Consider the following 24845-nt stretch of genomic DNA (forward strand, 5'->3'; position numbering starts at 1 on the left):
GGGGCGGGGAGCTGGACGGCTCACCGCAATGCCTCCTGGGAGATGGAGTTTGCGCTAAGCGTGCCGAGCCGCAAAGAGACCAGGAAGAACTACAAATCCCGGAGCGCCGCGCGCGGGTCCCGGGCCGCCACGCCCCTGGGCTGGGCTCTGGCCCTCCTCCCCCCTCGCAAAGCTGCGCTGGCCGCCCGCGGAGGGGAGGCTGCAGAGCGAGGGCAGGAGGTGGGTGCGGCGCGGCGCGAGCGGAGACTCGGGGCGCAGAGACAGCCGGTGAGGGGACGCGGGCCCAGCTGGCACCTGTCCTACTATGAGAGGTCATCTTGCCTATTTTAGCCTCGCCATTCTCATCTGTGCAATGGGGATGGCAACGCCAGAGACTGCGGGGGAGGGGGCGCTTGTTGGGAAGAAGGGGCGGAGCTGGTGGAAAGAGTCTTGCGGGATGGGGAAGGTTGGAAAAGCCCGGATTAAGAGGGTCGAGACTGTGGGCGGAGTCTGGTGGGTGGGGCAACGAGGGGCGGAGTCTCTAGGTGAGGAGGAGAACTAGAGTGAGGTCGGAGGAGCGGGTGGCCAGGGCTGGGGCGTCAGTACTGAGAAAGCCGATAAGGCAAGCCTAGGTTAGACTGGTTGGGATGGTCCAAAAAGCATTGGGGAAAGAGGGGCGGAGACACAGAGATGGAAAGGATCCTTCCCAGCCCCGGAAAGCCCAGGGTCGGCCGCGCGTTGATACAGTTTGGGTACAGGGGTGCCCGAGTGGGCAAATACCCATGAATGCACAGAACAAACATCTTCCTTTCCTTGTGATAGAAATAAAGAGCCCATCCCTTGAACTCAGTGCGTCACACATGATCTCATTCAACGCTCTTACCCTGTAGAGGCGGCACCGTATCTATTTACAGGTGAGGAACAAGAGGCTTAGAGAAGTGAAGTAACTTGCCCCAAACCATAGGACTCCTTACTCCAAAGACCCTGCTTTATTTCCTGCACTTCGGGGAGACAGAGGTTTAATCTGGAGTGGATGGCAGGGAAGAAACAAGAGTTTAGATGTCCTGCTGTATGCAGGTTGTGTGACAGGACCAGCTTCAACCTTTCTGAATGCCAACCTCTAAGGCAACCCTCCTATGGATAGTGTGAAGATGAAATGAGATGGATTTCAAAGCCCTCTGTTTATGCATTCTAAAGGTTGAGGAGCAGGAAGACCACAGAAAGAGAGTGGTTGAAATGGAGTGCTTGTGTCTGAGGAAAACCACAAGAGGAAGCCTGAGAGTAAGCTGAGAGGATGCAGGAAAATTCTGGAAGAAGATGGGGGATGGTGGTGGTTGTTGGGAGTCTGCACCAGGTACTTTGCTGTGCAAATGGAGAAGCTGGGTTGTCAGGTCAGGTGGCTTCCCTCCAGCTCACCTTTCCCTGTGCTGTGCCCTAACTGGGCAGCTCACTGCAGGGCCCCTGTGTGTCACCTGAGTTTAGAAAGCACCTTTTCCCCCTACAGTGTGGGCTGTGGGGGTATTGAGAAGCCTGTGGGCTTCTTAGAGATACGAACTGGGCAAAACAGAGCTGAAAGTACATCTGTTGGGTGTGGGGACGCCAGGAACTGGGAGGTGAAGGGCGGTGCTCCCATATGGTCCCCAGGGCTGTGAGCCAGTCTTTATCTTGGTGGACTGAGTAAGCAGGGGAAAGTCTCATCCAGCTTACTGGGAGACACATTACTCACTCTGAGTATTGTCACCCTTGAAAGTTACCCAGCCATGTTCAATCTATCTTCTACACAGTGGGAATTCCTCCATTTACTTCCAGGTGGTCACCTGGGCTTGGCTTAGATTCCAAACTGAAACTTCAAGAATGTGTTTCAAAATAAAAAGTTTTTAAGATTCAGGAGGTGGTGATGAACCTCCTTATTGGTAGATGTCAGTCTGGGGTGAAGAAAACAGATCTGACTAAGGGGAAGAAATTTCCCCTTCCCCTACTCTGCCTGCTTCTGGCGGGTACGAAGAGGGAAGATCTCAGCCTCAACAGAGTGGCCAGGCACTACCTAAACAAAGTAGGCTTTTGGTAAGAGGTGGAAATAAAATGTTCTGAAGATGTAGAGAAGAAAGAAAGGAATTCCAGCTGAGGGGACTGACAGATGAAAGGGATTTTCTTTTAGAGTGCAGGCAAAAGGGATGACAGCAAATTGCAGAGATCAGAGAGGGCCTGACATGGATAATGATAGTATCCACTTCATCTATGAAATCAACATGCAGAAGGTGCCTAGCACAGTAATAACTGCTCAGCCATTATTCTTGCTGCTGTTGTTACAGTCACCATCTATCCAGAATTGGCCCAGGCCCACACAGCTAACGTGTCAGAGCCTAATTCAAACACAGGCCTGGGTGATGCCAAAGCCCCTCCGGTTTTTTGCCCACCCACAACATTTCTAAGGCCCAGAATGGGCCCCGCTTTGTGAACATGACAGGAGTTTCTTTCCTGCTGTAGTAGCAGAGACTCTAGGTTCTGGAGGAGGCAGGGGGAACAAGGCCTGAACAGCCATCTTCTCCCAGCCTGGATCCCAACACAGAAACAGGCAGGCCTGGCTCTGTGGTTTCTGTGAGCGGTGGGTCTATGGAGAGAGACCACTCGGGTTTAAATTCTGTCTCCTCCACCAACTATGGGCTATTTTAGCTTAGCCCTGGTTGGCTCCCTCATCCTCCAAAGCACGGCAACACATGGAGAGGAAAATTACCAGATTATAATGCTTCTTGGTAGTAGTAATAACAGATGTGTTTATTGAACCTGGCTGGTTTGGGGGTCGGGCACTCTGACTGGAATTTTACGTCTATAGTCCCATGAGGGAAGCATTCTTTTCTTCTCTCTTTCAAAATAAAAATATTTTTAGAATTTTCAAGGCTACAGATAAGTTTAAAGAGTAGCCTTTCACCTATATGCACCAATTCGCCCTTTGCTGATTTTCCTTTTACACATACCTTTTTGCTAAACTATTTACAAATTACAGATATCTTGACACTTGACCCCTAAATTCTTCAGCATGTAACTCCTAGTTACAGAATTCTCCTACATAACCATAATACTATTATTGTACCTAAGAAAATTTGAAAGAAGTAAATATCACTTAATAAACAGTATACTCACATTTCTCCAACTGCCAATCTTACGTAGTTGGGTTTTTGTTTTGTTTTTCTTTTTTGTCAGAAGTAGTCAAGATTCATGCATTATATTTAGTTACTTCTCTTTAAGCAACTCATTTACTCTACATAGAGCCTCTTCTACCTGTATAAATTTGGTTATTTTATCAATGGTTATTCAGGGTTGTTGGTTTTTTGTTTTTTGTTTTTCCTTTCTGGCAACGTCATGTTCTTCTTACTGCATCCCATCAGAAAGTGTATAATATCAGGGTCCTACTATCCATGAATGCTAAATTTGATTGTTGGTTAAGGTCATGACTGCCTGATCTCTCCATTGGTGTAATTTTTCCCTTTGTCATTAGTCTTTGGAGTGATTCCTTGAGAATGTCGAAATTGTGTGTTCCCAGTAAGCTTTCACTACATCCATTGATGATCCTTGCCCGAGTTGCAACATTGAAAGTTGCAGAGTGGTAATTTTCTAAGTGTGCCATTCTTTCTCTATTTATTAGCTGGTATTCTTTGTTATAGAATAATTTTTTCCACTGTTTGTGTGTGTCTTTCTCTCCTCTCCCTGTCTTTTTTCTTCTTGGAGTAACAAAGAGTCATGATTTTTTTTAAATTCAATGTGTGATAACCCATTATCATCATTAATCTTTTTGTTCTTCAAATTATTTCCAAATTTGGCCTAAGAGAGTCCCTTCAGGCCAGCTCCCGTGTTGTGTTTTAATTGCGATATGATTGACATTTAACATTGTATTAGTTTTAGGTATACAACATAATGATTTGACATATGTATATATTGCAAAATGATTATCCCAATAAGTTTAGTTACCATTCACCACAACACATAGTTACAAAAATACTTTTTTTCCTTTGATGAGAACTTTTAAGATCTTCTGTGTTGTTTTCACAAGATCTCATTAATCTTTCATTGCTTCTTTGCTGTCTGGCAAGAGATGTTCCAGGCTCACCTTGCACTTCTTCTATCAAAGTCCCAGAACCATTAATTTCTCCAGGAAACCCTGGTTTCTTTTTGTAGGAGATGACATTTAGAAACCAAGATCTGGAGTCAGGTGTGCTCATTGCTACTGGGGTGCTACTGGTAGGCTCTTTGAGTGAGCAGAGCTAAGAAATGATGGATGGATGGATGGATGGACGGACGGACAGGCGGACAGGTAGAGAAGTAATTATCAGTAGATTTATTGTTGTTACAACTGGGCGTCACTGTGTAGAAGGAATAGATTGCATGGCAAGTAGTTTCATTATGGAAGCTCAATGGGCAGTAATAAAGGAAATTGCACAGAAAGCCCATGCCTAAAGACTCTGAGTGTATGGACTGTTGGCCAAAACCTCTGTGGCTCGGTTCAGTCTCTTGCTCAAGACCCAGATTACAGAAGACCCCAGGCTGCCTCCAAAGGACTGTTCTCTGAGCCATGTCCAAGCCCAGAACCTTCTACAGGCCATGACTCAGAAATCAAGAATGCACATGAAGCCCTGGGTCAGGGACTCATTCTCTCTGCGTGGGTGAAATCAAGATTATGTGATTTGTTCTGCCAGGGTCACAGAGTTGTGGTAAAGATCAATATATATTTATTTTTTAATTGCTAATAAGTCTTTTCAGTACATGTTATAAATTTCCTTCTCCTTTTCGTTTCAATACCACAGTTTGGAATGTCATTGCTTTATAATCCTATTTAATACATTACTAGTAGTTACTAGTTATCTTAACTAGCATTTAAGGTAATTACTCTTTTTCAAATATTCTTTCAAGTTATCACTTATCAATTTTTCCAAAGTAAGATTTTAATCTTTTTTTTTAATCCTTTGAAGAAATACTATTGGGATTTGGATTAGGACAGCATAACAACTGTAGTTAATTTTAGAACAACTTGAAGATATTTCATCTCTTTCAGAAGCATTACAAGTCTCTATTCAAATCCTCTTTATGCTTCCTAATAAAGTATTATGGTTTATATTACTGGAAGGGACACAGGCTTTGGAGAGAGACCTCATTTGGAATTCTAGCTCTGCTGCCTCTAGCTGTGTGATCTTCAGCAGCTGTCATCACTACTCTGTGCATCAGTTTTATAATCCTAAACACCGGGATAACACTCGTACCTACCTCACAGCATCTGTGTGGTGTTTTTTTGTTTGTTTTTTTTTTTTCAACGTTTATTTATTTTTGGGACAGAGAGAGACAGAGCATGAACGGGGGAGGGGCAGAGAGAGAGGGAGACACAGAATCGGAAACAGGCTCCAGGCTCTAAGCCATCAGCCCAGAGCCTGACGCGGGGCTCGAACTCACGGACCGCGAGATCGTGACCTGGCTGAAGTCGGACGCTTAACCAACTGCGCCACCCAGGCGCCCCTGTGTGGTGTTTTAATGAAATAGTCTGTTGGAAAGTGCCTCACATAGCTCAGGGCATGTCCTTGGTTCTCAGGAAGTGTTGATTCTCTACACCCTGGTCTTTATGTAGGTCAGAATCAAATTCAGATGGCAGGTGTAAGAGCACCTTGTAAGAGGTAGGAGGGGAACAAGTGACAGATCTCTCCAAGGGCCTTTGTTCACAATCCACACTTTGCAGTTAGACAGGCCTAGACTTGAATCCTGGCTCTGACACTGTTTGGTGCAAGTTTCCTACCTCTTAAAGCCTGAGGTTCTCATTTGCAAAGTGCAGATAATACTTTTCTTGAAAGGGTGTTATGGGGCTTAAATGAGCTCATATGTATAACAGAGCTAGCAGGTATGGTACACAGCAGGTACTCAGCATTAGCTGTGTTCTGCATGAGGACTGCAGGGACACGTGGGTGCCTGGACCACATTTTAAAGTAGGACTCTAGAGCAATGTCTTGGCTGCCCTTCCTCACAGGACATCTGCTGTCAAAGAATTCTATTTTCTGTGTCACAGAAAGGTAGAGGTTGCAGCCAGGTAATTTCCAGGCCCCAGACTGGAATTTCCCTTTGCATGGTACCAGGCTGGGCCTCAAGACCCCCTCTCATTTGGGCCACAGACCCATTCCAGAAAGGAGAGAATTCCAGCAGCAACTTCCAAGGCCCCCTGGCCTCCCCAACTCGGGCGGTCTGGGGATCAGCATGGCATAATTTCCTGGTTTGATGGTTTGACACCAGCCCTTTTCTCAAACAGGGAAAGAGGGCTAATCTCTTGCTTGGTTTTTTAGTCGAGAGGCAGGCTTGGAAAGCCTCCTGCTGAAGAAACATAATTCGTTCAGTGGTGATTTCTTTTATCTACTTCCTGGTCCTGTGTGAGTTCTCATTCATCCTTTCTAATCTGGCTCTGAAAAACCTGGCATTTTGTGTTTCGTGGCTTTGTCATTAGACATCATCGGCTGCTGTTGAAATAGAAGGGCTTGGGCTTCTCAGTGGATTTGCCCTGTGTCAGCCATGGAGGCACTGTGGGCTGTCCTCGGGTCCTGTCCCCACTTCCATCAATGGGAGTGGGCAGAGCCCCAGGCCGGCCGCAGACCCACCACCCAAGGACATTTCCATCTGGTCGGGATGGAGAATAGGGTATGTGCATCTCTCACTCACATTAAGAACCCGTGGTGGGAAAGAGGAATGATCACAAGTGTTGGACCCACACAGAACTGGATTCAGATCCCAGCTCCTCCACTGACTCCTACACTTTCTGAGCCTCAGTTTCCTCATCTGTAAAATGGAGATAATAATAGTCTCTTTCACAGGGTGCTTATGAAGACATCAAATGAAGGAATGCATGTACAGCATTTAGCACAATAGTATCATTTTCTGTACTTTTCTATATGGTTTTATTGCAAATAAAATGCTATCAAGTGTTACGTGAAGCTCCTCACATAGAGCAGGAGGTGTGCGCTAGGTAAGTGGTAACCGTCTTGCCAAGCAGGCTGCAGAGCAGTGTTTTTAAAGGCTGCTTCAGAGATTGTCAAACTTGTCTGAAGCTATCACAGCCCTTTATTGCTGTTACAACTCTGCAGCCTGAGTGGGCTGAGAACGGGCTCTCTGCTAGTTGGCTGTGTGTCCAGTCTCTCCGAGTCCACTTTCCTGTCATCTGCCAAACGGAGCATGATGCCTACTTTGTAGGATTGCTCCAAGAATTTAAAAGGCTGGTGAGTGTAAAGGCCTTGGATGTAGTAAAACACCCAGTAAATGTTCATCCGTCCCACCCTGCTGTCCACCCCCCTCCCCCATCCCCATGACACTAGCATCCGCTGTGTGCTAGGCAGTGCCTGTGCGGGGACATGAGATGTGTCTGTGCTTCAAGGAGATCACAACCTAGGCAGTGGTTTTCAACAACAATTTTTGTCACAGCTCACAGTATGAAGACATACTTTAGATCACCATCCAGTTCACGCACAAACACACACAACTGAAAAAAAAAAGTTTCCCAACAATATATGTAGCTGGTCACAACCCATTGTGTTGATTTCATGAGACAATCCCAATCTTGATCCTTTTTCCAGTTTATGAAGTCATAATTTACATACAGTGAAAACTCACCCTCTTGAGGTATACTGTTACATGAATTTTCATAACTTTTATAACTACCACCACATCAAGACATAGAGTGTTCCCATGACTCCAAGGTATTCCCTCTTGCCTGTTTGTAGCCAATTTTTCCCCAGTCCAGGCCCTAGCAATTACTGGTCTGATTTCTGTCTCTATAGTTTTACCTTTTTTAGAATGTTACATAAATAAGATCACATACCTCTGTAACCTTTTTTTTTTTTTTTTAAATGTTTATTTACTTTCGAGAGAGAGAGAGACAAAGTACAAGCAGGTGAAAGGCAGAGAGGGAGACACAGAATCCAAAGCAGGCTCCAGGCTCTAAGCTGTCAGCACGGAGCCTGACACGGGGCTCAAACTCACAAACATGAGAGAGAATGACCTGAGCCAAAGTCAGACACTTAACCGACTAAGCCACCCAGGCGCCCTACCTATGTAACCTTTTGAGGCTGGCTTCTTTTACTTAACATAATGCTTTTGACATTCTTCTCTTGTGGTATATGTCAGTAGCTAGTCCCTTTGTATTCCTGAGTCATATTCCATTGTATGGTTGTGTGACAGTGTGTTTACCACTTACATTTTAGTTGTTTCCAGGTTTGAGCAATTATGAATAAAGCTGCTATAACTATTCAGGTACAGGTGTTTGCATGGACATATGTCCTCATTTCTCTGGGTACATAATGAGGAGTGGGATTGATGGGTCGTGCAGAAACTGAATGCCAAACTTCCACCATGGTTGTACCATTTTGCATTCTCAACGGCAATGCAGGAGACTCATTGCTCTGTATAGTCAGCAGTGTTCGGTATGATCCGATTTTTTTTTTAAGTTTATGTATTTATTTTGAGAGAGAGAGCATGGGGGAGGGGTAGAGAGGGACGGAGGGAGGGAGGGAGAAAATCCCAAGCAGGCTGTGCGCTGTCAGCACAGAGCCCAACGTGAGGCTCAAACTCATGAACCATGAGATCATGCCCTGAACTGAAATCAAGAGTCGGGTGCTTAACCGACTGAGCCACCCAGGTGCCCTGGTATGGTCAGATTTTTTTATTGGATCCATTTTAATAGGTATACAGTGTTATCTAATTGTGGTTTTAAGTTTCATGTCCTTCATGACTATTGCTGTTGAGCTTTTTTTTCAAGTGGTTATTTGTCATCAATATGTCTTTGGTGAAGTGTGTGTTCAGATCATCTGCCCATTTTTTCATTGGGTTGTCTGTTTTCTGTTTTGAGAGCTCTTTCTATATTCTTGTTAACAACGTTTTATCAGATCTATGTTTTGCAAATACTTTCTGCCAGTGTGTCTTATTTTCATTTTCTCAACACTGCCTTTTGAAGAGGAGTTTTTCGTTTGGTGAAGTCCAGTGTGTCAATTTTTTTATGGTTTGTGCCTTTTGGGTCCCATGCAACAAATCTTTGCCTAACCCAAAGTCACAAAGGTTTTCTCCCAGAAGTTTTAGTTTTCAGAAGATTTTACCGATAGGTCTGTGGTCTGTTTGGAGTTAATTTTTCCTACATGGTACGAGATATGGGTCAAGGTTCTTTTTTTTGGATGTGGATGTCCAGTGATCTGCACCTTGAAGGAGTGCAAATCAGCTCATAACATGATGGAATGGTGGGCACGGCCAGGTAGGCTGTGCAAAGGACCAGGAAGCCCCAAGAGGAGAGCTGTTAACCTAGTGGAGATCTGGGGATGGCCTTACAGACACAGTGGCTCATAGGTGGGGCCTTCAAGGTTGACAGCAGAGAAGATGGAGAGGGTGGTATAGGGAGAGCAAAGTCAGGCAGGTGACAGCATGAGGATGTGTGCAGTGCCATCTGGAATGCGGGAGGATAGAGTGGGGGAGGGGCTGGAGGTGAGCTTGGAAGAGCAAGGTGGTCTGGCCAGGCAGTAGTGCTCCAGAAGACTGAAATGGAAGGTGGAGAGGAAGAAGGCAGGGAGCCAGATGAGAAGGTAAGGAGAGCAGAGGAGAAGCCAGAGCCCGGGGAGGGCTTTAGGGATGCGTTTGAAGAGTCAGAGTGAGAAAAATTATAGGGATGAGGACTCGGAGCTGCCTCCTGGATCATAGGCTCAGGCAGTTGAGTGGCTGAGAAGCGTTCACTGTGGGTTTGGGGGAAGAGGAATTCTGTGTCAGGCCTTCTGATACCTGTGGAACATCAAGGTGGAGAAGTCCAGGACACAGCTGAGGATACACAGGGGACTGGAGCTCAGTGAGGATCGTCGGTTCATCCCCACCTGACCACAAACCCTTCATCACACAAAGCTTTCAGCACCTCCTGCCCCGAGGTGCCAGGTCCTGTCCTCATGTGTCCTTGTGCCATTTACACCACTACCTGTACACCTGTGATGGTGGAAAATGGGGGCTTGGATGGCTGAGCTCTGTGACTTGTGGGCATGGAGAGAATACCACAGAGAGCACCTTAGACTGAGGGAGGGGGCAGGAAATCTGGCTTCTAACCAGTCTCCGCCCCGACTGCCTGTGTGGCTGACAGGCAGTGATGATGCCAGGGAGTCGCACAGCTCTGGGGAAGAGGCAGGAAGGCAGATGCTCTGCTGCTTTTGCAAGCAGAGGAATAGGAGTTTGGGTACCCACCCAAGAGCCCCCAGGTATGCCAGGTGTGCCTTGTGGCTCCCGACTATCGCCCCCCCCCCCCCCCCCCCCCCACCACCCAGTGCTCTGAGCTCTTCAGCACTAACGTACAGAGGAGATATGGGGTCTGCAGCCCACAGAACCAACAGCAAAGACAGCCCGGCCTCTCTGATGCCTGAGGCTGCTCTTTCCATGTTGCTGAGCTACTGGATAGAGCCCGGGCCTGAAGTCAAGGAGATGGGGCGCCTGGGTTGCTCAGTCGGTTAAGTGTCTGACTTTGGCTCAGGTCATGATCTCACAGTTTGTGAGTTCCAGCCCCACATGAGGCTTTCCACTGTCAGTACAGAGCCGGCTTCAGATCCTCTGTCCGCCCCCCCCCCCCTTCTGCCTCTCCCTCACCCACACTCTTTCTCTAAAATAAACATTAAAAAAAAATTTTTTTTAAGGAAATCAAGGAGACTGAAAACTAACATATGCGAATTACTACCTAGAAAGAAAAGGAAGATTCTGGAAAGAGGAAGGGGATGGCACTGGCTCGTGGGTCCATCTCCTGCCTGCGCCCTCTGTAGACAGAACTGACCAGTGTCAGCCCTGAAGCCAGAGCACCTTCCCGCAGCTGCAGGTCCCCACACAGCAGCCATCCCTTCCTCAGCCCTAGCCCCACCCCTTCAGTTGGACCTCCCCGCTGTCCCACAGCCCATCTGCTCCAGGCTTCTGCTGCCAATTTTGTAACTTCACCATGGCTCGTTTCTCTTCAGACATTCCAGATGGTTAATGCCTTTCTACAGTATCAAAGTGCCCCATTAGATGAGGAAGGAGTCATGAGGTGACCCCCTAGACAGTTGGGTGGGGCAGCTGAGCATCTCCCTCCACCAGCATAGACGGCCTCCATTTTCTGGCAGGAGTCTCCATCCCCTGGAGTTAAGGGGGTCTTAGTGCAGCCAGCCTCCTCAGAAGACAGGCATGGTGAGGGTAAGAAGTGCTCTGGCCTGCTCATCATCCTTGCTGGGTGACTTTGGGGAAGTTCTCCCTCAGACCTCTGTTTTCCCATGTGGATAGTAAGCATGCCAGAATTCATTCCTGACCTACTCCCTTAGCTCTGGGTCCATCTCCCTTGTCACTGCACCCTCACTGCCTCTTGTCTTGGTCTCCCTGCCAGCCTTTTCTTTTTGAGGGCGGCACTGGGTCCAATTCTTCTTTGTGGCCCTCACACCCAGCATCAGGGAAGGGTTGCTTAATCTGTTCCACAGGTGGGATCTTGGGAAAGTATGTTGGAAGCTGAGGGTACATCCCTTCCTTTCTAGAACCTTAAAGAGAAGTTAGACTCCAAGACTTCAGGTTGAAGGAGACTCACCAGCCTTAGACACTGGAGGCTGCAAGGTAGTGGGGAGAAGGGCTTGTTAAGGAGAGAAACGGGTAGAGAATGGGTAAAGGGTGCTCCGTGCAGAGTCCCACGTTTGCACTGAAACTCAAATTCTTCAGAGGTAGCTGGGGTGTCATCATGATCGGAAAGGGCAGGCCACCAGAAGTCAAGAACATCTTCATTGCAAGGCTAATTGTTACAGGAGGATGAGAGTCCAACAAGGGGTGTCAGAGTCCAGAGGGCTGAGTGGCCCATTGTAAGCCTGGGACAGAGATGGAAATGACACTAATCATAGCTATTCATTGTAAAATCCTTGAGATAGACTAATAATAAGAAGGCATCAGGGGCGACTGGGTGGCGCAGTCGGTTAAGCGTCCGACTTCAGCCAGGTCACGATCTCGCGGTCCGTGAGTTCGAGCCCCGCGTCGGGCTCTGGGCTGATGGCTCAGAGCCTGGAGCCTGTTTCCGATTCTGTGTCTCCCTCTCTCTCTGCCCCTCCCCCGTTCATGCTCTGTCTCTCTCTGTCCCAAAAATAAATAAACGTTGAAAAAAAAAAATCTTTAAAAAAAAAAAAAAGAAGGCATCATTGGTACAGCAGAAGGGAGTGCTGGGCTGGGAGACCTAAATCTCAGAGCATTGGCTAGGTACTTAGAAGGTACCACTGTTTGACTAGTAAGCATTTACGTATTTTTCTCTCTCACATAAAGGAACCTGGGTTTGAAACTTGGCATGGCCCTTCACCTCTCTGAGCATGAGGAATGAATCCTGACCGTGTTCCTCATCTGCACGATTGGGATGGATGGTGATATTGTCTAAGTCAAAAGATGTATCACCAGTATGTAAACAAATGTGTGTAAGGGCAGGTAACAGAGCATTTAGTCCAAGCACATTTTCTTTCCTTCCTTAGAGCAGTGGTTCTGTGTCTTAACTGAACATTTAGAATCACCAAGGGTGCTTTTAAAAAATACCAATGCTAGGGTATTAAAGACCAATTACAATAATCTCTGGAGGGCAGGACCCAGGCTTTGTTTTTTCATTTTTTCTTTTTTTTTTTAACTCCCTAGTGAACCTAATATGCTTAAATAATGTGGCAATTATCTCATCAGGTACTAATTCATTTCAACCTCTAGGACTATAGGCTTGATCTACAATAAGGAGTTGAGAACTGTACATACATTGATGTTATGGTCTGAATGCTTGTGTCCCCCAGGTCCCTATATTGAAATCCTAATCTCCAGTGTGATGGACGTAGCACCTTTAGGAGGTGATTAGGCTGTGAGAATAGAGCCCCCATGAACAGGATTCGTGCCTTTATAAAAGAGACTCTAAAAAGAGCTCTCTTGCCCCTTCTGTTACATGAGGACCCAGTGAGAAGACGGCCCTTGCCAGACACCAAATCTGCCTACACCTTGATCTTGGACTTTCCAGCCTCTAGAACTGTGAGAGATAAATGCTTAAGCCACCTGGTCTATGGTATTCTTTTATACCAGCCTCAACAGACTAAGACACCAGATATGGTTGGGTAATTTCTCACTTCTCTCCCTCTCTAGGACTACTTTCCAGCACCCCAGCCTCCTGCCATGTCTGACCCCATCACACTCAACGTTGGGGGGAAGCTCTATACGACTTCACTGGCAACCTTGACCAGCTTCCCCGACTCCATGCTGGGTGCCATGTTCAGTGGAAAGATGCCCACCAAGAGGGACAGCCAGGGCAACTGCTTCATTGACCGTGATGGCAAAGTGTTCCGCTACATCCTCAACTTCCTGCGGACCTCCCACTTGGACTTGCCTGAGGACTTCCAGGAGATGGGCCTGCTCCGAAGGGAGGCCGACTTCTACCAGGTGCAGCCCCTGATTGAGGCACTGCAGGAGAAGGAGGTGGAGCTCTCCAAGGCTGAGAAGAATGCCATGCTCAATATCACCCTGAACCAGCGTGTGCAGACAGTCCACTTCACCGTGCGGGAGGCACCTCAGATCTATAGCCTCTCTTCCTCCAGCATGGAGGTCTTCAATGCCAACATCTTCAGTACCTCTTGCCTCTTCCTCAAGCTCCTTGGCTCCAAGCTCTTCTATTGCTCCAACGGTAATCTCTCCTCCATCACGAGCCACTTGCAGGATCCCAACCACCTGACTCTGGACTGGGTGGCCAATGTGGAGGGCCTGCCAGAGGAGGAGTACACCAAGCAGAACCTCAAGAGGCTCTGGGTGGTGCCAGCCAACAAGCAAATCAACAGCTTCCAGGTCTTCGTGGAGGAGGTGCTGAAAATTGCTCTGAGTGATGGCTTCTGCATCGATTCTTCTCACCCACACGCTGTGGATTTTATGAACAATAAGATTATTCGATTAATACGGTACAGGTAAAAGGACCCCAGGAACACTGAAGGAGGGGGCTTCCAAGAAGCTGCATGTCAGCCAAGGTCCTGGAGAGTGTCTCACCGGTGGTGTGAGGCAGGGCGCTTTACTAATCTGTATTAACCGCATAGCAGGACTTGATTCCCCCCACAATGCAGTCTACCTATAGGAATCCGTGTGTCCTCTCAACGGAGCTACCTTTTTCCTTGCCACTTTGAGCTACAGATGGGCAGTTTGTCATAAGTGAAGTGCCTGCCAGTGTGTCCTAAAGGAGGCCACAGGAGGGCTTTCTGGCTACAAAGGAATGGCGAATTTTCCACAGGCTCCAGCTCTCTCTGTACCACTAGGCAGTGCCTCACTTAGCCATCTATGAAAGGAGCCCCTGGTGGAGGGAAAGGGGTGAAAACAAGAAGCTTCCTTCAGTTTCCCAGGACCTAAAGTAACCAGAGATCCCCACCCTACCTGCTCCTCTGTCCCTAGGATGCAGCCGGGATCTTGGACTTGTTTGCCCAGGGACAACCATGTTTGGCTGGCGTGGAAATGCAGTATGATTTCAGAGCTGCGTTTTGGGCCCCCACTGTGGTGGGGAGAGATTTGAGCTGTGGCATGGCCTAGAGGAGTGAGCATCCAGGCAGGGTTCAGAAGATGGGGATATCCCTCTGGACTGGGCCAAATGTAGACATGTGGGGATTTTTCACTTCACAGGTGAGCTGCTGTCCCTGCGAAGATTTTAAAGTACCTGGAGCCAGTGCAACAGAAGGCGTTTCATAACGTGGACTGTTACATGACTTCTGTAATCCTTTCCCCAAGAATTTGAAGTATCATTGAAAGAGGTCATTTTAAATAATATTATGGACTCTCAGGGTTGGAAAGTAATTTAGTGGTCGCTTAGCCCTTCCTGGCCCCCAGCACACCCCCGCCCATTTGGGGCTAAGCACCTCTCCCCAGCACCTTCAAGTGATCACAACCCTCCTTGCATACTTCCAGCAACGGGAAGCTCATCAACCCCAAGGCAGCCCCTGCCGTGGTTGGCCAGTGCTGTTAGAAAGCCCTTCCTTACATTGAACCAAAATCTGTTCTTCCACACCCATTTTCTAGTCTTGGATCTAGACCTTCTTTCTCACTCAGAGGTATGTTCGTTTACTCTTTCACAATAGTCACCTTAAAAGGCCAGACCCTTATTCTGAAAATATTATTACTCAAATTAGGATTCCCCCTGGGATTTGTCCAGAACCAAGGTTAACCCCCTTCCCATCCCTTGTAAGTCAGCCCCATTTTGTGATCACTTTGTTTTGTGACACCCATTTCATCCGCCTCCTCACCGTCTGTGGCTCCGCATAGCTTTTGACCACCTCCTGTTGGAGGATAAAGATTTGTTGCCCCAAGAAAGTGTTGCCAGAGGAAGGAGGCCAGGATATGGCAGGGCGGATTGCACCAAGGAGCCCTGGAGTTACCATAACACTCCTCTCAGAGTAAGCGTCCAGGCACTGTGACATTGCTCGGAAAGAAGTGGCCTTCTGCTGTGGTACAGTTTCTGGTCATAACCAACCCGTGGACCTCCCTGGGATAAGGTCCAGAGCAAGACACCCCAAGCCACCACTTTCCAAGGGGTGATGAATAGTGCAGACCTCAAAACTGCACATTATGATTCATCCCTGAAGTTTGGCCTTGGGAATCTTCCCCATTGGGTAGGGGCTCTTGGACAAAACCAGGGAAGCCTAGTGACACAGGCACCCACAGGAGATGGGCTGAGGAAGGGACTTCCTATAATTACACCCTGGGAACAAGGAGCTTGTATGCTGGGCTGTGGGCAAGGCTGCATCCGTTAGGTAATAAAGGCCTTTTCCCCCTACAGTGGGACCCAGGAGTCTCTGACAGCTGTCCCAGGTCACCAGACCAATAGTACTCGGGAAGGTCACTCAGGAGAACCCAGGTTAGAACAGACATAGCAGAAGCTGTGACCACAATAAAACAGTTTATCACCACTGCCCTTTCCCTTCTCCATAAAAAGTATCTTTCTCCATCTTCTTGGTGCTTCTTAATTCAAACAGCTTGACGTTAGAGAAAGTAAAGGACTTGTGAAGCCACTAATGTGCTGTGTGACTGTGAAGTCGCCCACCTCACTGAGCCATCTCCATTTCTTCATCTGTGAAATGGGCATAACAGTAATACATAACCCTACCTACCTCACAGGGCTGTTGTGAGGATCAAATGAAATAATGTACGTGAGAATACAGTATAAATGATCATCAGTGTTACTATTTTGCATCTGCTTATTTACAAGGGGTGAAAAATACCCTGGCCTTGGAGTCAGGCTGACCTGAATTTGAATTCTGGCTCCATCCCTTGTTATGGAACCTTGGACCAGTCACAGGGCCACTGATTTGTTTCCTTGTGGGATAACAACCTCACCTCCCAGTGTTCTGTGACTTAAATGAGCTGGTGGCCGTGAAAATTCCTAGCTAGGCCTGGCACATAGGAACTCAGTAGATACTTGCTCTTTCAGGAAGTCATATTGGTGGACTGCCGTGCAGGGAGCACCTCGAGAGGACAATTTAGCAAGCCCACCTGGAGCATTTGGTGTGTGGGCCCCGAGGATGGAAACAGCCACAAATAAATTCAATCTGGAAAAGGCTTAGAGGACCACAAAATATGCTGTGGGAACTTGAAAGCAAGTTCCGGTCTCACAAACGGCTTAAGGGACGAACAAGCCAGGCCTCTAAGGGTAAGTTGGGTTGTGACAGCTAAGCAGGGTACCATGGGTGCAGGAAACAGCACGAGCAGAGAGCAGGGAGCCAGGTGGAAAGGGTGAGCCCTCACACGTGACTCCAGCACAAGGGGAGTGACAGGTGGTGCATTCAGCACATTTGCTGTGCATGCCTCTCAGGTGCAGGCAGCCATTGCTTAGCAAAACTAAGAAAGCACATGGAGTGGTAGAGGCAGCACCATGCCAGAGGACGAGTGAGTCAGTGCGAGTGTGCACAGGGAGGCAAGGATGTGCATCTTGTGAGCCCTTCGCTGCCCGATGGTGATCCGTGATCTCAACCAGGCAGTTTAGTCTTTTGCACAGCCAAGAGCTTTGTCTCAACTGAAGGGCAATGCCAGGCACGCGTGAACTTGTCAGCTTTCCATTCCTATCCTTGGTGTTATCCCAAGCAAGAAGAGGGGCAGTCAGAAAAGGAGCTGGGGGGAATCCTAAGGCATTTTGGTGTTACCACGTCCTGAGGCCAGCCACCAAATAGGGCCCCTGCATGCTTGAAGGCCATCTCAAGCACTGCTTCCTGTGACCTTCCTATGACCTCACACCCTCAAAACCATCTAAAGCCCTTTACCCTTTTATGAAGGGCAAACCTTGTAACTCTCTGTTCTGCCTTGAGGCTGGAGCTCCCTGTACAGAGGTGACCATGGTTCCCCTCCCTCCCCCATATGTGCCCAACACAGCCTCAGGCCAGGATTGCGGTCACTCTGCTTTGTAAACAGATGTGTGGCCTAAAACATAGCACTTTTGTAACTGCCCCTTTGTTCACCCCAAGTGTCCAGCTTTCTTTTACAAATCATTCTTAAAACATGCTACTGTGATTGGAGGCTTGATCAAGGTCAGCCTTAGATTTCTCAGCTCAAGTATCTAGACAGCCAGCCCATCCCTTTCCTGTGGTCTCTTCACTGACCACCTGAGTCTGTACGTGGGGGGAGGGGGGGGGCAGGGATGGCCTTGGGCTGATGGAGGTGGTTGGCAGGGAAATGAGGCCCCGTGATCCTCTTGCAGAGCAAAACAACCTGATAACCAGCCCACCAAAGGGAGGGGCCGGGCTTTTTTCCAGGTCCTGTGGGGTCCTGGCTCTGGCAGCTCCATGAGCCCAGTGACCTCAGTCTCCTTTAGAACCTTCAGGACAGCGTGGCACCAAGCAGAAAACCATGGAGACAGTCTGATGCCATGTTCACCCCAGTCTGGGGCATAGGGACCAAGGGGGAGAAAAGGCCTATGTAAGCCAGAGGTTCACTGAGCAACCCACAGCACCCAGAACCCCACTCGACACAAAAGATAACAAAACAAGCTCTGTGGCGCCACTGTCTGGCTTTGATTTCTGGGCCGGAAGTGCATGGCCAGCTAGACGTGTCTGACCCTCACTTAGCCTGGTCTTATTTCCCGCCAACTTCCCTGGCCCTCCAACCCCAATATACAAGGCATCTCAAAGCTTTTGTCAACATTTCTCATTTCGCTGGCAGCCCTAGAGTGTTCTAGTCCATTCTCATGCCAAGTCTCTCCCCTAAGCCTAGGTTCCCTCTTACTGAGGTTTTGGGTAAAGGCCCAGTTGAGTCACATTGGAAATCCTCTAGAGATCCTGCCAGCTAAAGACAAAGGTTAATGGGTTGTGACATGACCCCAATTATCTCACTTATAAATCGGATACTGGATTTGCTTCATAAACACCCTTTTGTGTTTATGAACCTTGTAGGTTTATGAACCTTATAGGTTCCCAAGCTCCTTCACATCCATACTGTCCTTTCATAGAACTCTAGAATGTGTATGCCATGCGTCTCCTCACCTGTGCCTGAGTTGTGCTTTATTGTTCTGTCTTCATAGCAAACATCTGCCCATCCTTCAACACTCTGCATAAGCCTTGCCTCCTTGGCTCCCCAAGCAGGGTTAGTCCCACCCCCTCTTTGTACCACCCTATATCTGGTGAGGACTTTTACCATCATATTGCAGCTATTCACAGTCAGCAGTTGTGTTGCTAAATATGTAACAACCAGCTCTCAGAGAAAAGCCCTGATTTGTAGCATTGGCCAGTTTCAATGGTGCAAACACTCTCATTGTAGTGGATATCAAGTTACTGAAGTGGTATCACTGATCATCAGGAAAAAGAGGCACACAATGGGCTCTGGAGAGCCAGAGTGAGCCTGCTCCGACACAAGAACTGAGTGCCTATGAGGGCAGAAGCTCTGTCTTGCTCTTTGTCTCACCAGCGCCCAGCACACATAAGGTGCTCAGGACCTCTGCTATCATGATGTCCTCTCTTGCTCAAACTCCTTCTTGCTCCAAACTCTTGCTCAAACTTTTCCTATAGTATAAGAAAAAGCCCAAAGTTCATAACCTTTTACAGACAGACTTCAACCTACATTAAAGAGCATAGATTCTGGAGTGAGACTGCCTGAAATCAAATCCTGGCTTTGCCACATAATGGATATGTAACCTCAGGCAGGCAAGTTACTTAACCTCTCCATTTCCTTGTCTGTAAAGTAGAGGTAATAATACCCACCTCATAGAGTTGTTGCAAAAGTTTGATGAGGAATACATCCATAGCTTTTTGAGCAGTGCCTGGAGTATAGTAAGTGCCATACTTACATTACCTATTACTATTACCATTATTATTATCGTCCTCATCATCACTTTCTGTCCTCATCTTTCACCGTGATCTTACTTGCCCACTTTCTCAGTGTCCTCTACATAATCCACATGGATTTCCATCTGCTGACCTTTGCCCAAGCCACTCACACTGCTTGGAGTGTCCCACCCTCTCCTCTCCAGTGACCCAAACCCTCCTGTCCACGCAGACACCATTCTTACCCTCCATCGCCCTCCCACTGAGTCCCTCCTCCTCTGGTTTTCCAGTGTCCTTCTGGTTGGCATCTCCATGGACCTGAGAATTGGATCATCACATGTTCTGTTTATTCATTTATTCTGTGAAGTACCTGCCACATTCTAACCCCAGAGCTGGACTCTGGGAAATCAAAGCTGAACCCAAACATTTCTCCACTGGAACATGTAAACAGATTCCAGTATTGTGGGCAGTGCTCAGGTGGAAGTCTACTCCAGGCAGACCACATAAGTGGGATCTCAAATGGGATGTCCAGGCTTAGCAACAACTCCTCAAGGTACACATCACTTTACAGTTTACAAAGCACTTTGCTTCCTTTTTCTCATTTAATCCCCACAACAGCAGCTCTGAGAGAAGGAGCATAGGAGGGGCTTTTTTCAGAGATAAGGAAACTGAAGTGCAGAGAGAGAAAATTACTTTCCTGTGGCCACACTGCATGTAAGTACATGCCTGGCACATATTAGGCCCTTGGCTATTGAACTAAATGTCATTTAATTTACATTAAGTGGCCAAGTTGAGGAGAGAACCCGGTCTGAATCCTCCTTCAGGATTATTTCTACTCAACTGTGAGGCCAAGAACAGAACTGGGTTTCCAAGTGCCAGGACTCTGGTCCAGGCTTTTCCACCAGCATTCTAGGTGACCTTGGGCAAATCCCTTCCCTGTCCTGGCCTGAAAGCATCCTTGGCAAAATGCATCAAGGGGAAGTTCAGCTCTACCAGCTAGCAGGCTCTTCTAGCCAGTGCTGGATAGAAAAATGTTCTGTGGAACTATGTGAGCAGAGACCAGAAGTCCCTTGATGAGGCTTCAGGGACTGGCCCTGCATGTCTTCTCCTAGACTTTAGTCCTGTTAACAGATACTCGGTGATGGAGCAGTCCTGGGATTTTTGCATTTCCAGTGGGAAATGATGGACTCTAGCAAGTGTTGCTGGGGCTAAAACCACCAAGCAAAGTGGAGTCACTTGGATGGCGTGTCACACCACTGGCACTCCCCTGAGTGAAGTCAGAAAGCTTTTGTGAGGGTGAGGCTCATTCCCCTTCCTCCTTAGAAGAGGAGGCATGTTAGACAAGATGAGCACCCATCATCATTCCTGAGCAGAGAGAAGGGCTGCTGAGAGGACTATTAGAACATGACATCCATTGTCTATTTTTTGGCATAGAATCTAAGAGTGTTGTGCTAGAAGGAAACATAACTGACCATGAAAGGCAAAGAGGAAAGAGAACTGGCCTTCAGTCAAGCAGACCAGTCTAAACCTTGGCTCTGCTGTATGACATGGGCAAGCATCTGAGCTCTCTGTCTCAATGACTTCATCTACCAAGTGGGGATAAAAATACCTGCATTAGCTACCTGATGGAGCGATTATAAGGACTAAGTGGGAAAATGTGTGGAATGTGCCTGATTACCTCTTCTTTGCTTCCTCTCTGTACTGCTTGCTCTCCACACTGGACAGAACTCTCCTAATGCAAGGACTACCTCTTACACTTCTGTAGCCTCGGCCTTGAGCACACTGCCTCCAAGGGGAGATTCTTGGTTCATGTTTGTTGAATGAATAAGTGAACTTCATTGCCTTACCCATGTCACTGCAGATCTGTATGCTGTTCCTTCCCCTGGGCTATTTGGAGGCTCACTTCCCTCTGAGTTCTGCCCCTGGCACTTTCCAATGGGGAAAATGGACTGAGCCACAAAGCTGGTCAGTGTGACAGCCTGGGTCAGCTTCCTGTGGGCTGGACCTGCCCCTCCCCACCTCCCTCCCCAGTGCCCAGCATAGGCCCTCATTTGATGCCAAGAAATCCGACTGACAACAATAAGGGCTAACACTTATGAGCCAGCAACATTCTAAGTACTTTATTGTCATGAATATTTTTAATCCTCACCAGAGCCATGTGAGGTAGGAACAATTTACTGTCTCTGTTTTATAGGTGAGTATTATGGGATCAATTGTCTCCTCCAAAATTCATGTGTTGAAGTTGTAACCCCCAACACCTAACAATGTAACTGTATTAGAGAGTCTTTAAAGAGTCTATCCAGCACTGGCTAGAAGAGCCTGCTAGCTGGTAGAGCTGAACTTCACCTTGATGCATTTTGCCAAGGACGCTTTCAGGCCAGGACAGGGAAGGGATTTGCCCAAGGTCACCTAGAACGCTGGTGGAAAGGCCTGGACCAGAGTCCTGGCACTTGGAAACCCAGTTCTGTTCTTGGCCTCACAGCTGAGTAGAAATAATCCTGAAGGAGGATTCAGACTGGGTTCTCCCCTCAACCTGGCCACTTAATGTTAATTAAATGACATTTAGTTCAATAGCCAAGGGCCTAAAGAGGAAATTAAGTTAAATGAGGTCATTAGGTTGGACCCTAATCCAATATGACTGGTGTCTTTATAAGAAGCAGAAATTTGGGAGTGCCTCGGTGGCCCAGTTGGTTAAGTGTCCAACTCTTGATTTCGGCTCAGGTCATAATCTCATGGTCATGATATCGAGCCCCTGTGTTAGGCTCTGCACTGGGCATGGAGCCTGCTTAAGCTTCTCTCTCCCTCTTCTCTGCCCCTCTCAAATAAATGAATAAAAAAATAAGAAATTTGGACACAGACAGGAAGGAAAACCTAGTGACGACACAAGGAGAAGCCAAGGGGGGGTTGGACTCAGAAGAAGACAACTCTTGCCAACACCTTGATTTTGGACTTCTAACCTCCAGAACTGAGGAAATATATTTCTTTTGTTTTAGCCACCCGGTCTGTGGTTGTTTTTCAGGGCCGCCCTGGCTGACTAGTGCAGTGAGGGAGCTGAGGCACAGAGAAGTTAAACAGCCAGGAAGAGGCCAAAGGGAGATTTGTAGGCAGTTGGCCCCACCACCCACGCTCTGAACCACCACCGCCACCACGGCTCTGGCCCAGAGCAGTGCCGCTTCCCAAGGCTGCTGCTGCTTCTCAGCCCCACAGGCAGCCTGTCCAGCCCGGGTGGGCTCCCGGCAGCCCTTCTGTCTGGGATTCCTCCAGCTGAGTGTGGTCAGTAACACTGGGATGGGCTCGGGGCAGAGAAGAAAAGATGGACCACAATGGTGGGGTTGAGAACAGAAAACACACACACACACACACACACACGCACGCACATCCTTGTTCCCAGGGTTCTTATCTTCCAGAGCACGGTTCTTCTGCCTCTTCACACGGCCTTGGAATCACACCATATTGCAAACACAGTCTGATGCTCAACTCTGGCACATATCCTGTCATTAAAAACCCAGGGCCAGGTAACAACTACCACCGGCCAGGCACCATTGGGAGTGTTACCTATACGATCTCATTTAATCTTAACAACAATCTGAGAGGTCACTAGCATAACACCCATTTACAAGTGAAGACAGTGAGACCCACATTGATTAAATGGCCTAAGGGAATGAAGCCAGAAAATGGCAGAGCTAAGATTTGAGACCAAGTCTGTCTGATGCAGAGGCCCAGAGCCACCACGTCACATGACTCCAGGGGCCCTATTCACACAGAAGAATAGAGTACAGCGTGACTACTGCACCTTGGAGTTGTGCAGTCCCCAGCCCCGCAAGCCTCCCCTGTCCCCAACCTCCTCATGTTTCTAATCTAAGGATGGAGATGCCATTTCCTAAGGCCTGGGGGCCCAGACCTGAGCCTGTTCTCCTGGCTGACATTACCCATTGGGGAAGACAGGCAGGGAAACAAATGATTTCCATCCAGTGAGATTCCTGCTCTGTTAGAAAGGCAAAGACGACGGGCTGAAGGGGGAACTGAGAGAACCAGGGACCACACTGGAGAGGAAACAGAGGATGATTCACCAAGGGAGACATCCTTGTGATGAGTATTAGAGGGTGAGTAGAAGCTTCTTAGGCAGACAAGGAAGGGTATTTAGCCAAAAAGGACATCATGTGCAAATAATAATAATAGCTAATATTGATTAAGCATTCATTAGGTACCAGGCACAATGCTGGGCACTGTACTTACATTATCTCATTCAGTTCTCACAACAACCTAGGCAATAAGTACTTTAACCAGTTTTACAGATAACAAAACTGAGGCTCAGAGAGGGTGACTAACCTACTCAAAGTCACACAGCTGAGAATGGGTAGAACCAGGATTGCTACCCTGATCTGCTGTTTCAAAAGCCTGTGCTCTCACCACTGTCATGTTACCATATTTATACAAAAGACTGGAGTTGAAAGTTAATAAAAGAATTTTAATGTTTACTTAACAATTTCTCTGATTTTTCCAACTATTATTAATGGTGATCAGCTCTTTCTCCAGCCTTTTCTGACTAGAGAGGGTGGGGAGAGCTTCACATCCAGGGATATAGTAGACTCAAATTTGGCAGTGAGATGGGGCAGGATGGGGCAGTGAGCTAGAGCAGAGCTTGTTTACGCTTGGAAGATTCTAGGGCCTTGTGAAATTTTCAATATTTTTTGCTTTGCCTTAAAGAAAATCCAAACAAACTAGAAAACATTTCCTCTCTACAGGCCCCACCATTTTAAGAAAAGGGAGGAAGATCCATTTAGTGAATTCCATCCAAGTTGATCTGGTGCCCTGCTGGCCAGAGGCCCCAGCTTGAGTTTTGAGTGTTTTGTTCTGCTGTTTTTGAGGACTGGGTCAGCAAAATACAACCCAGGATTGTTTGTCTATTTTTCTCTGTTTCCTCATGACTCCCAGACAAGACTTGCCAAAACTCACTCTCCCACCAGCACTCTCAAAGAGGTCCTCTTTGGGGTGAGATGTAAGACAGAATTAAGAAAGGCTCAAGCATGCAGGAAGAAGGCTTTTCCAAACTTTCCATGCACAGACAAGGTGGTTGTGTGTTAGAGAGAGCAGGGCTGGGAGTCAGGAGTCCTGGGGTCTGGCCTTTTTCTCTCACTTGTTTTGTGATGCAGACAAGTCCCTCAGCCTCTTTGGACTTGTTTCCTTGTATGTGAAATAGTGGAGTCAGCTACTCATTCAACAAACACAAACAAAGGACCTTCCACATATAGGCACCATGCTGACAGCTGGGGATACCACGGCGTGATTTGGGGGTCACTGTTTCAGGAGAGCTTCCAGTGCAGGGCCGGGAGCAAATAGTAAAGGGAACAAAGAGGAAAGAGGGGCGGCCTCCCTCCCTGACTGGAGACACAGGTGAGGTTAGAGAAACAATATCTGGGCTGGACTTTAAAGGGCAGGTAGAGTTTGCTAGAGCCAGAAATTGGGGAAAGGCATTCCAGCAGAGCCCAGGCTCAGTGACCACAAAGAGCAAGGCCACTTCTGAAACAGAGGCACTAGATGGGGAGGTGGGTGGGGGATAGGAATGGTTGAGGGTCTAGGCACACTACCTGACTTCAAGTCCTG

General features: G+C 47.7%; 1 protein-coding gene across 3 annotated transcripts; it reads left to right on the forward strand.

Annotated features, from left to right (window-relative positions):
- Nucleotides 1-174: 174 nt before the first annotated feature.
- KCTD21 (potassium channel tetramerization domain containing 21) lies at nt 175-16178 on the forward strand. 3 transcript variants are annotated; one of them, XM_030332823.1, is made up of 3 exons: nt 184-267; nt 802-893; nt 13114-16178. In XM_030332823.1, exon 3 carries the CDS (start codon nt 13144-13146, stop codon nt 13924-13926), a length of 783 nt encoding a protein of 260 aa, XP_030188683.1. In that variant the 5' UTR covers nt 184-267; nt 802-893; nt 13114-13143; the 3' UTR covers nt 13927-16178. The 3 variants fall into 3 exon arrangements, with proteins under 3 accessions (XP_030188684.1, XP_030188683.1, XP_030188682.1); XM_030332824.2 differs by lacking the exon at nt 802-893 and having other exon boundaries at nt 175-219; XM_030332822.1 differs by lacking the exon at nt 802-893.
- Nucleotides 16179-24845: the final 8667 nt, after the last annotated feature.

The sequence above is a fragment of the Lynx canadensis genome, chromosome D1 (genome assembly GCF_007474595.2).
Source record: "Lynx canadensis isolate LIC74 chromosome D1, mLynCan4.pri.v2, whole genome shotgun sequence".
Classification (NCBI taxonomy): domain Eukaryota; kingdom Metazoa; phylum Chordata; class Mammalia; order Carnivora; family Felidae; genus Lynx; species Lynx canadensis.